The 12728-nt window shown below is 38.3% G+C and overlaps 1 protein-coding gene across 4 annotated transcripts in view; it reads left to right on the top strand.

Annotated features, from left to right (window-relative positions):
* rasgrp4 (RAS guanyl releasing protein 4) overlaps positions 1-11830 on the top strand; it is a 36281-nt gene extending 24451 nt beyond the window's left edge. For 3 of the 4 annotated variants that reach the window (XM_061719890.1, XM_061719891.1, XM_061719893.1), the window contains 8 exons: positions 828-908; positions 2541-2645; positions 3350-3459; positions 7005-7152; positions 8532-8613; positions 10141-10272; positions 10359-10552; positions 11328-11830. In XM_061719890.1, the coding sequence (XP_061575874.1) occupies positions 828-908; positions 2541-2645; positions 3350-3459; positions 7005-7152; positions 8532-8613; positions 10141-10272; positions 10359-10552; positions 11328-11438 (963 nt within the window). In that variant the 3' untranslated portion in view covers positions 11439-11830. The remainder of the gene's footprint in view (positions 1-827; positions 909-2540; positions 2646-3349; positions 3460-7004; positions 7153-8531; positions 8614-10140; positions 10273-10358; positions 10553-11327) is intronic. The other variant, XM_061719892.1, reaches the window with a different exon arrangement.
* The last annotated feature ends 898 nt before the right edge of the window (positions 11831-12728 follow it).

The raw sequence follows: 12728 nt of genomic DNA on the forward strand, positions 1-12728 counted from the left end.
TAGTTGCCTATAAGTATTGTAATGGTGCAAAAAGTCAAACTTCAGAGACATGTTATCATTTATCCTAACCTTTATTGGAATGTACATCCAAGTTTAGTTGCAGGAATCTGAGGGAACGGATGTAAGAACAAAACTGGACAAGAACATCTGAAACAACCACAACCAAATTCACTCTATCCGGATGGAGCAATTTTCATTTTCATTTTCATTTTTATTTATTCCATATCATGGGAATAGTTCACATATGTTCCATTCCATGATGGAAAAGGGGCAAGAAGAAGAAAGCCTTATATGCCAAGCCCCTTTCTCAAAAAAAAATAAAACAATTCATATAAAGATGGTCTGTCCGTCTGTTCAACAATCAATACTTATATAATACCAAAAAAAAAGGAATAATGAAAAAACAAAAAAATAAGAAAACATACACACTAACTCACCAACAATATAAAAACAGAAACAACAAAATATATTTTACCCGTTAAATTCATATTATCTAATTGTATGGTCTTTGTACAATTTTTTGAACTGAATTTAACTGGATAGTTTTTTTTTAAAGGCCAAAATGAAATAGAGTAACGAGGCTGTTTTTAAAATGTAAGGAGTAAAAAGTACAGATAATTGTGTGAAAATGTAAGGAGTAAAAGTAAAAAGGCGTCTGAAAAATAATTACTCCAGTGAAGTATAGATAACCAACATTTCTACTTAAGTACTGGTAAGGTAACAAAGTATTTGTACTTTGTTAATGGGGATGCTTTTAAATAAACAAATAAACTCAAACCCCCAGCCCAGTTCTGACCCTCTCAAACCGTCTTCTCCTCCGGCTCCAGCTCTCCCTGGACTTGTACTACACCGAGGACGAGATCTACGAGCTCTCGTACACCAAGGAGCCCAAGAACCCCAAGATCCAGGTAGGTAGACGCCCTGCTTCACCGTGACGGTTCCCGCGCTCCGCGGGCTCGGTGCCGCCACACATGAAAGCGCCGCATCAAAGCGCCGCCCGCTGGGGAAGCGTGTCATAGTATGGCAAGCTGTTTTAACATTTAATGTCTAAGTTTGACTATCTGGTAGGCCTGTGTTGAAAAAATCGATTTTCCGATTCTAAATCGATTCTCATATTAATTCCTAAAAATCGATTCTTATCTCTAAAGATCGAATGTTTTTTTATTTATTTATTTTTTTTCATCATTTTCCCCAGGTGAACTTTAATCCCAGTAGTCGGACACACAGTTTGTCATGACACTTGTGAAAAATGCCAGGTGCTTCATGGCAATATGTGTGTGTGGTGACAGAATAAATTAGATAAGCTAAAATGATTTGTTTACTGCATGAACTGTTGCAATTTCTTTCTTTTTTGCACTTTAAATGGATATTGAAAGGCCTGTTTGAGTTATTTATTTCTTAGTTATTTCACAATGATTATTGTGAAATTATTATTTCACTAGTTATTTTACAGTCATATAATTCAGGCAACAGCTCAAAAAACATTTTAAATAACACTAAGCCAAATCAATATCGAATCGGATCGAATTGAATCATGATAATCAATTCTGAATATTAAGAATCGGAATTGAATCGATTCTTGACATTTGAATCGATACCCAGCCCTACTTTCTGGCATTAACATTATAGATATCTACAACTGCATTTTGACTAGTCGTAATCACATTGTGACTGGTCAGAATTGTCATTCAAGATATCTATAAGGTAATTTTGACTAGGCAGAATGGAAGTTAAAGATATCTCCAATTTGAGACATCTCTAATTAAAATTCATTTCAAGATATCTATAACTTGATTACAGATATCTACAATTAAATTATGACTATCCGTAATTCCAGTTCAAGATATCTACAACTTCGTTCTGACTAGTAAAAACTTAATTTAAGATATGTAAAAAGTACAATGTAGATATCTTGAACTGGAATTAGGACTAGTCAGAATTAAACTGTAGATATCTGAAACTGGAATTACAGCTAGTCGTAATTCAGTTGCAGATATCCGCAGATATCTGCAACTGAACATAGATATCTGTAATTAGAAACCCCACACACATGAATGGCAAAAGTGATGTCATTTGTCCTGGGCAGAATGACGTTATGGATATCTGAAATGACAATTGTGGACAGGACGAATCTATTTGTAGATATCTGAAATGCTCTTTTTGAATAGGAAGAATGGAATTGCGGATATCTGCAACACATATCCAGTCTAGCTGTTAAATATTAAAACGGCTTGCGTTAGTGCGTGCGTTGTGTCTCATCACCGTGTCTCTCCGTCTCATCACCGTGTCTCTCCGTCTCATCACCGTGTGTCTCCGTCTCATCACCGTGTGTCTCCGTCTCATCACCGTGTCTCTCCGTCTCGTCACCGTGTCTCTCCGTCTCATCACCGTGTCTCTCCGTCTCATCACCGTGTGTCTCCGTCTCATCACCGTGTCTCTCCGTCTCGTCACCGTGTCTCTCCGTCTCATCACCGTGTCTCTCCGTCTCATCACTGCGTGTCTCTCATCTCATCACGTCTCATCACTGTGTGTCTCTGCAGCCCGTTGCTCCCGTCAAGCCCCCGGTGGTGGCGGAGTGGGGGTCAGGGGTCACGCCCAGGCTCGACCCCGACACCATTTCCAATCACGTCAAGCAGATGGTGGATGTGAGTATGTGGGGCCCGGGGGGGGCGGGGGGTGGTCTGTACGGTGGCCGACAAGGGCCAAACGCACTGCAACGGCCTAATGCGTCTCAGTTCAGGAAAACGGCTTCAAGTACAGAAATGATTCAAATTCACAAACTCATAACGAGGTGCAAAAAGAGGAACGTGGTGCAAATGAAAAAACGTGCTGCAAAAAACAAAGACAAATGCAGCTTCATCAAACGCGCGGCAAATAGAGAAACGATGCAAAGCACAAAACGATATAAAACAAGAAACCTTCTTCAAAAGAAAAACGCTTCATAACCGGTCACTACAACCGGAAGTTCTCCAAACCTGCAGGGGGCGCACTCGGCGTAACAGAGACCGAACAGCTGACTGAACCACAGTGTTTACATCCATTACGAAACGTTTCTTTATTATATTTCACACCAGACGATACAATGTACAGCGTTGTACAGTGATATAAACATTGTATATAAATATAGTCAGATAAAAATCACATTACCGTTCCCGCTGTGTGTTTAAACCATGGACGTAAACACTGTTCTTCTTTTTGTACCTCGTTTTGAGTTTGTGAATTTGAATCGTTTCTGTACTTGAAGCCGTTTTCCTGAACTGAGACGCATTAGGCCGTTGCAGTGCGTTTGGCCCTTGTCGGCCACCGTAGGTCTGGGCCCGGCTGAACTGTGCTCTGCCGCCCCCTGCAGTCCATCATGAAGAACTACGACCAGAACCAGGACGGATACATCTCGCTGCAGGACTTTGAGGAGATCGGGGCCAACTTCCCCTTCTCGTTCTGCACCCAGGAAACTGACAGGTGAGACGGGGGGGGGCGAGGCCCGTGACCCCGTGACACCGGCGCCGGGCCTCCATACCTGTCAAGTTTGGGATTTAAAAATAAGGGAAATGTCCCACCAGCCCAGACGAGGTCCAGTATCTTACATTTTAAGACAGATTTACAACAAATCCAAAGTAACTACATGTCAACCTCTTACAAACTACAATTATGTGCTCAGAATCTGGTAATCCGACCTTTGTTGACACTGAAATGCTGTGGACATTCCGGTGTTTAATTCCTATAATAGAGCCTAATAGAGCGCTGTAAGTCGCTTTGGATAAAAGCGTCTGCTAAATGACAATAGTATAAGTATTAGTATTAGTATTAGAATTAGTATTAGTAGTAGTAAATGAAAACACAAAAGGGAATTAAAGCACTTTATCTATTTTAAATATTTTCACTTTATATACACATTGTCTTCAAGTGAAACATTTATATTTTCTTTTAATTTGTCATTTTCACTCATGTGGCCCTCTAGTGCGACGCACCTCACTAACATCGCAGTTACAAATCTTTCAGAACGGATAACTATTTATAAACTAAAGTACGCGTCCCGTATTGAGCTGAAAAGGGATGCAATTTGTCCCGTATTACTGTGAGTTATGTTTTTCTGTTTTTACTACAACTGTAGCCTACAGTCATGGCTTGTGAAGCACAAATGTGTTTTTTTACAGACTTTCTGTTTGCACTTTTGTTATTGCACTAAAAATGTGCACTATTACAGAATGGATGCTCTGCTTTCTTTCTATTATTTTATATTAATTTATACAATTTTAAGTTAAGCAGGACAGGTTTCTGTTTAAGAAAGATACTTATTTCATTCAGTTCATTTTGTTATTTTGTATTAAAGTGAATTGCTGGATAATAATTTGTTTTCCGTGTGTTCATGACATTCAAAAATATACATCTAATTCAATTCAGGTTCGAGTCAAATAGTTAAAAAATCTTTTCACTCACAAAAAAAGGGGCTAAATAAATTCACCACGCCAGGAAGCGTGAAGGTAATCGGGTCGGCCGGCCCTGCCGATGAGGTGTCCCTTATTTCTTTTTCAGGGAGTTGGCGACCCTACGGGTGCCTGTGCAGCACCTGGTCCTCTTTATGAAAGTTAATTTTCTATCCCATTTTTAGAGATATTTACACGAAGTCTTCACTTTTTTTGGCAGAAGTTTCTTCTCTCTGGTTACATCCATCCATCTCTGATTTGTTGCTCTGAGTTTGTTCCCGTTGTCGCCACTAACCTCGCGAGAACTTCCAGCCAGGATACAGCAGGGGCAGTTCTTGCAAGACTAGTGACAATTCAGTTGGCAGTTTAGAAATTATTGATTATAAAACTGGGAATTTACGTGAAAATACTAATACGGGAGGACGGCAGGAAAGAGGGATAAAATACGGTAGTTTCCGGGCCAAAACGGGAGACTTGACAGGTCTGCGGGCCCCGCGTCATGGTCGTGACATGAATCATGTCTATTCAACATTTGGGGGGTTGAGAGAAAAAAAAAAGATACATTTACTGACAAGTTATGGGAAGTGTATTAATAAAAATTAAGAAACAAAGACATCGTTTCATATAAGCTTTTGGCAATATCGTCTTTTTCACATATCAGTTTAAGAGACGCAAAGTACAGTTTACATTCATTTTTATGAGGTACAATGGAGGGTCTGCTGTTTTTCCATTTGCATTTATGTATGTGATATTTACTTAGTAAAATAACTATGTTAACCATGTTTGATATATTTCTTGGAAGAGTATCCATATAAATTAAGATTTGATAGGAGTCAAAAGATGGGTTGTCAGTCCCAGTGTTTAGCCAGCTGGAGGTTCCTGCCAGAATTGTAATGAGATTAAAGAGTAGAACAAATGCTTGACAGTTTCCGGCTCTTCTAGGCAAAACCCACAGGGTTTTCTACTACAAAGTTAAATCTTTTGTGCAGAAATTCAGCAGCTGGGTATTGTTCAAAATCTTAAATTGCATCTCTTTTACTTTGGGTGATATTGGCCATTTGATAAATTTAAAGAATTTATGTAAGGGATAATGCCTGACGAGGTTTACATTATCATAAATATATGGACGACGCGGGGGCGTGAACCATCCGATGCAAAGTCCATATATTTATGTTAATGTTCACCTCGAAGGGCATTATCCCACTTATACCACGGCCACTTACCAAAAAACATAAATATTAAATCGGTTATTCATGCTTTAATGTGTTTTCAGTGTAAATCATTAGTTTTATAAGAAGCCACAGCTGACTGAGCGGACTATTTAATCTCTCGTCTGCAGCCGTTGCAACCTGGTAGTTTTTAACAAGCCATAACTCAGTTTCCTTGGTAACACCTGAGGGTCTGACTAATACCAGAGACGTTCAATAAACGAGACAGCCCACTAAGGTTCGAGTTCCTGTATCTGTGTCACGTGACTGCCACGCCCCTTTAGGAGACAGGAAGTAGGTCCTGAGTCTATTGAGTCCTATGGGAAAAGTGAACGTGAGCACAGATTATTACCAATTCCTTCGCCCCATAGTAACCTAAGTAAATATGGGACCCATTTTTCAAAAGCCACAAACCTTCTGAACATTCTGACACCAAAATGGAAATTTTCAGACCGACAGATTAGGAGAAAATGAACTTTGTTTGAGACCTGTCTCTGGCTGAGCAACACACTCTCGTGAGATTTGGCTCTCATCGTTTTCCCATCGGATAAAATTAAGTTTAAAACTAAAATAAAACTTGCTTCTTTGCTTAATAATACTGTTATTTTTATTATTTAAGTATTTTTGGAAGACAGTTGTACTGTATCTAGTGTTGTATGTTCCAAAATGATGTGGGGAGAGGGGCGGCCACGCCCACTTAGGAGACAGGAAGTGTATACCATTTCAAACCATTGCCAGTAACGGTAATGCGCTATCTTCTGTATAGAGTATCTTTGCTAATACCTGGAACAATCACTACCGTCCCATAAGGTCCTTAATGGACACAGTGTTGATTCTCCAGTAACTAGGACGGACCAGAGATACAACTCAGCACCGGGAGATATTCTAGTCCGCTCAGCTCCGCTCAGCTATGCTGCAGAAACAAACAGTAAATACATTTGTTTCAAAGAATCAAAGTCCACAGGTAGTTTCATAAATCGTTTTATTAAGCTACATATATGATATATATATATTAAGATTTGCCGGACTTCTGCTCTTTACCGTTCCAGGGGTAGCCGGCTCTTCTTCTCTGAATCTCCGTTGCCGTGGTTACCACCTGGCAGTTGATCCAGCGCAATGATATTAAAGTTATCAGGCAATTTGACCGAACTTGTTTTCTAGGTGTAGGTTATCACTTATAACCTACACCTGCCAGCCAATCAGAATCCAGTATTCACACAGACCGTGGTATAATAGTTATTATTTTGTCAATTCCAATTTTTAATTTGGCTGGTGATTTAAAATCAAAAAATAATTAGCATTTTAGAACTTTTCCAGTAACCTTGTTATTCCATTTCTGGTCACTAATGTGTGATGGGTGGTCTCCCCCCAGGGAGGGTCAGATCAGCCGGGAGGAGATCACCTCCTACTTCATGAGGGGGATGTCCGTCTGCGCCAAGCTGGGCTACACCTTCGACACGCACAACTTCAACGAGTACACGTACAAGCGGCCGACCTTCTGCGACACGTGCGGCGGCTTCGTGAGTAACGCCGCTCTGGGATTGGTTGGCTGTTTTAAGTTTTAATGGCTAAGTTTAACTATCTGGAATAATTAACATTGCAGATATCTACAACTGCATTTTGACTAGTCGTAATTACATTGTGACTAGTCAGAATTGTCATTCAAGATATCTATAACGTCATTTTGACTAGTCAGAATGGAAGTTAAAGATATCTCCAATTTGTACGGAAGAGTATTAGAATCAGAATCAGAAAAGGGTTTATTGCCAAGTTTGTTAACACACACAAGGAATTTGTTGTGGTGATTGGTGCAATACAATAAAAATAAAAATATAAAAACAAACAAATATATAAGAGATAAAATAAGAGATAGAATAAAATGTATAAACAGAAATGTACAATATGAGGTTTTAAAGTGCCGGATATGAGTCTTTACAAAAAGTGACGTAGGATGACTTAGGACAGATAAAATAAAATGTATAAATAGAAATGTACAATGTGGGGTTTTTAAAGTGAGCGCCAGCCAGGAGAAAAAATATTTGAGAGGGGAAGATTTTTTTTTTTTATTGTGCACTTCGAGAAAAAAGTAGGAATGGCGAGAATAATGTTGAAATACAATTTCAAGTATAAAGTCGAAATTTCAAGAATAAAGTCGAAATTTCGTGAATAAAGGTGAAATTTCGCCTTTTTTCTCAACATTTCAACATTAATCTCGACATTTCGACTTTTTTCTCGAAGTGCATAATGAAAAAAAATCTTCCTCTAAAATATTATTTTTATTTTTCTCCTGCCTGGCCCTAATATTCTTCCGTAAATTTGAGATAACTCTATTTAAAATTAATTTCAAGATATCTATAACTTGATTACAGATATCTACAATTAAATTATGACTATCCGTAATTCCAGTTTGAGATATCTACTGTACAACGTCATTTTGACTAGTCAAAACTTAATTTAAGATATCTGAAAAGGACAATGTAAATATCTTGAATTGAGGGGAATCAAAGATATCTTGGAATTATGACTAGTCAGAATTAAACTGTAGATATCTGAAACTGGAATTACAGCTAGTCGTAATTCAGTTGCAGTTATCCGCAGATATCTGCAACTGAATATAGATATCTGTAATTATAAACCCCACACACATGAATGGCAAAGGTGACGTAATTTGTCCTGGGCAGAATTACGTTATGGATATCTGAAATGACAATTGTGGACAGGAAGAATGTATTTGTAGATATCTGAAATGATCTTTTTGACTAGGAAGAATGGAATAGCGGATATGTGCAACACATATCCAGTCTAGCTGTTAAACATTAAAACGGTGTGCCACAGCTCTGTGATTGTTTGGCTGTTTTACGTGCCGTCAGAAACACTAACGTAATGTTTCCCCCTGCAGCTGTGGGGGGTCATCAAGCAGGGCTTCCACTGCAAAGGTAAGACTCAGCTGAACCTCCACCCCCCCAACCACCTCGAAACAGGTACGAGGAGCCAAACGTGCTGATTTTATCACCTGAAAAGGTTTAAAAAGAACATTACATGTCATAATATGACATCCATCATGATATAATTGCAGAAGCAGTGTCTATAAAAAAGTACACCCCCTCACCTCGTACAGTCGGCCTTGAGATCACTCCAGGGTAGACTTGTAGATCTCAAGACTCTCTGTTTCTCTGTTTTTTTGTTTGTCTTCCTCTTTTTAAATGTCATGAGCTGTTTGACAACTGATTTTCCCCAGAGGGGACAATAAAGGTTTCAATCAATCAATCAAGACCGTTTTTTTGTGGTCTTGGTCTTGTCTCGGACTCGGATAATTGAGAGGCTGTTGCACACCAAGCTTACTATTCCTTCCTTTTCTGAGGGTGAGGGGGGTGTTGGAGCTGGTTATTCTGCTAGAGGACTTTGGGACTAGTTAGTAGTCGTGTCAATCCTTAAAAGCACTGGAGTCAATCCTCCAATAGTGTAGAAATAGCGGTAGTGCAGTCGTCACACATATCTGATCTCAACTGATGGATGGAAACATTTATAGTGAGTTCAACATTATCATCCACTTCTGGTCTTGGTCTCGATACTCGGTTTTGGTAGTATTTTGGTCTCGGTTTAGGTGGTCTTGACTACAAGTCTACTTTGGGTTACAGGGGACGTCCTGCTCAGCTAAATGAGTCCTGCAGCCCAGAAGTTTGGTCAATTTCTTTGGGAATTATCATTAATTTCAGTTAGCAGCCTGTGGATGGTGCACCGTCTCCCCCTGAGGGCAGTCGGGTGTACTTCAGTTTTTTACACACTGCTTTTGCACTTTTTGCAATAAATAATAATATATAATATTAGTAACTAATAATAGTAACTAATAAATAATCATAGTAAATAATAAAAATAAATAATAGTAAATCACAATAATAAATTATAGTAAATAATAATAGTAAATAACAATAATAAATTATAGTAAATAATAATAGTAAATAATAATAATAATATGAATAATAATAAATACTAGTAAATGACAATAATAAATAATAATAGTAAATAATAATAATGGTTAATAAATAATAATAGTAAATAATAAAAATAAATAATAGTAAATCACAGTAATAAATTATAGTAAATAATAATAGTAAATAACAATAATAAATTATAGTAAATAATAGTAAATAATAATAATAATATTAATAATAATAATAATAATAAATAATAGTAAATCGCAATAATAAATAATAGTAAATAATAATAATAGTTAAAAATAAATAATAATAGGAAATAATAGTAAATAATAGTAAATCACAATAATAAATAATATTAAATAATAATAAATAATAATAGTAAATCATAATAATAATAGTAAATAATAATAGTTAATAATGATAAATAATAGTAAATCACAATAATAAATGATAGGAAATAATAATAACTAATAGGAAATAATACTAACTAATAATAATATTAAACAATAATAATAATAAAAACTGCCTCTAAGTGTAAGAGTCTCTCTCTCGTCCTCGTTCTCTCCCCAGACTGCGGGATAAACTGCCACCGGCACTGCAGGGAGGTGGTGCGGATGGAGTGCGTGAAGAAGCACAAGAACACGACCGGGTCGTGTCCGTGCACGCCGGCCCCCGACCTGAAGGCCAAGGGCAACAGCTGGAGTGAGTCCTCTCTCTCTCTCTCCATCCATCACGGGCGTCTGCAGATCCCCTGACCCCTGACCTCTGACCTCTGTCCATCCCCACAGGCTCGGAGGAGGAGACCTTCGTGTTCCCGCAGAGCAACGATCCGGACCACAACCGGGCCAGGAGGCTCCTGCCGGACGACTCCACGCTGTCGGACCGGGCCACGCAGACGGACCCGGGCGTGTGGACGCCCGAGAAGAAGGACAAGAGGGGGAACCACCTCCACTCCTCCGCTCACGCGTCTCCGGAGAGAAGGGTGAGGAAACGGGGGGACGACAGGATTTCTACCAACGTTTATCACAACTTTATGAAACAGTCTGCTATTATTAGTAGTTTTTAACCCCTTAATCCCTGGTGATTCATACTTGATCATTTCTGTATAATAATCAAAATAAAAGTTTAACACAAGAAGAATAAATACAATAAAATAACCCAATACATTTTTAAAGATACAAAAAGGGTACTTTTCATTTCAGTATACAAGACTGTCTCAGAAAATTAGAATATTGTGATTTTCTGTAATGCAATTAAAAAAACAAAAATGTCATACATTCTGGATTCATTACAAATCAACTGAAATATTGCAAGCCTTTTATTATTTTAATATTGCTGATCATGGCTTACAGCTTAAGAAAACTCAAATATCCTCTCTCAAAAAATTAGAATATTCTGGGAATCTTAATCTTAAACTGTAAGCCATAATCAGCAATATTAAAATAATAAAAGGCTTGCAATATTTAATTTGATTTGTAATGAATCCAGAATGTATGACATTTTTGTTTTTGTAATTGCATTACAGAAAATAAAGAACTTTATCACAATATTCTAATTTTCTGAGACAGTCCTGTATAATAAACACTTAAAAATTGATTTTCATATATCATTTCAAACATCAGACGTTATGAAAAAAGCTTCACCTTTTCATGCATGCTGCATGTTTAAATTAAAGGGCGGTCGAAGCCGTCCAGAACCGCTCACGCTGCTGACCTTGTGACCTTTTGACCTTGGCTGACCCGGTTTGTGCTCCGCAGGTGAAGACGCTGCCCCGGAGGAGCCGCGGCTGCTCCATCCCCGTGTCCTTCCTGCAGGGGAAGGTGGAGGAGCTGCAGCTGCACGGAGACAAGAGCCGGGAGCCGGACTGAGCCGGACTGAACCCCCACCCCCCCCACGGACAAACCCACACCTCCTCCGGACTCGTGGAATACTCCTACCTGCATGTTTGGGACAGACTTTGCCTCCGGGCGTTGATTTTTCTCTCTGTAATTTATGAACACATCGTTTTTGTTCTGTTTGATGCAAGACCTCGTGCCTTAGATCACTGGTGCTACACGAATCAGCCTGAAGACGGTTCCTGATCCCCCCCACGCCCTCGCAACGGGAAATTAAAAACTCTGGCAGCTACGACTTGGATCCCCAAGTTCAGCAGATGATTATAAAAGCAGATAATTATCCCACTTTTCCTGGACTAAAGACGACGTGATGCTCCACCAGGAGATGCTGCCGCGTCACTAAATAAAGGATTTATTAAAATGCATCTTCACTTCAGCGGGATCTCTGGTTACATCAGGAAACCATAGCAACTAACTTCACTTTCTTCTTCCTGCAATGGTTTGAAATGTTCTCTCGGTTCAGAACTGTACAGAAGAGTATTAGGGCCATGCAGGAGAAACAATATTTGAGGGGAAGATTTTTATTATTGTGCACTTCGAGAAAAAAGTTGAAATGTCGAGAATAATGTTGAAATACAATTTTGTGAATAAAGTTGACATTTCAAGAATAAAGTCGAAATTTCGAGAATAAAGTCAAAATTTTGAGAATAGTCAAAATGCCGAGATTAATGTTGAAATACAATTTCAAGAATAAAGTCAAAATTTTGTGAATAAAGTCAAAGTTTCTAGAATAAAGTTGAAATTTCAAGAATAAAGTCAAAATTTCAAGAATAAAGTCAAAATTTCGAGAATAATGTTGAAATACAATTTCGTGAATAAAGTCGACATTTCGAGAATAAAGTCAAAATTTCGAGAATAAACTCGAGATGTCGAGATTAATGTTGAAATGGAATTTCAAGAATAAAGTCGAAATTTCGTGAATAAAGTCAAAATTTTGAGAATAGTCAAAATTTTGCCTTTTTTCTTGAAATTGTGCTTCAACATTAATCTCGACATTTCTTTTTTCCTCAACATTTCAGTGCATATGAAAAAACTCTTCCTCCTCTAAAATATTTTTATTTTTCTCCTGCCTGGCCTTAATACTCTTCCGTAGAACTGCACCGGAACAAAGTGTACGAGTTATTTTCAACTTCTTTTGTCCTTTAAAATGATTTTCAAGTTTATTGAAAAATAGGAGCAACACTGATGAACCCCCCCCTCAGAACGAGTTGTGTGCGGCGTCTTTGGTTCCCGGGGGACAGAAAAGCAGGACGCACACTCGTC

Source organism: Cololabis saira, chromosome 4 (genome assembly GCF_033807715.1).
Source record: "Cololabis saira isolate AMF1-May2022 chromosome 4, fColSai1.1, whole genome shotgun sequence".
Classification (NCBI taxonomy): domain Eukaryota; kingdom Metazoa; phylum Chordata; class Actinopteri; order Beloniformes; family Belonidae; genus Cololabis; species Cololabis saira.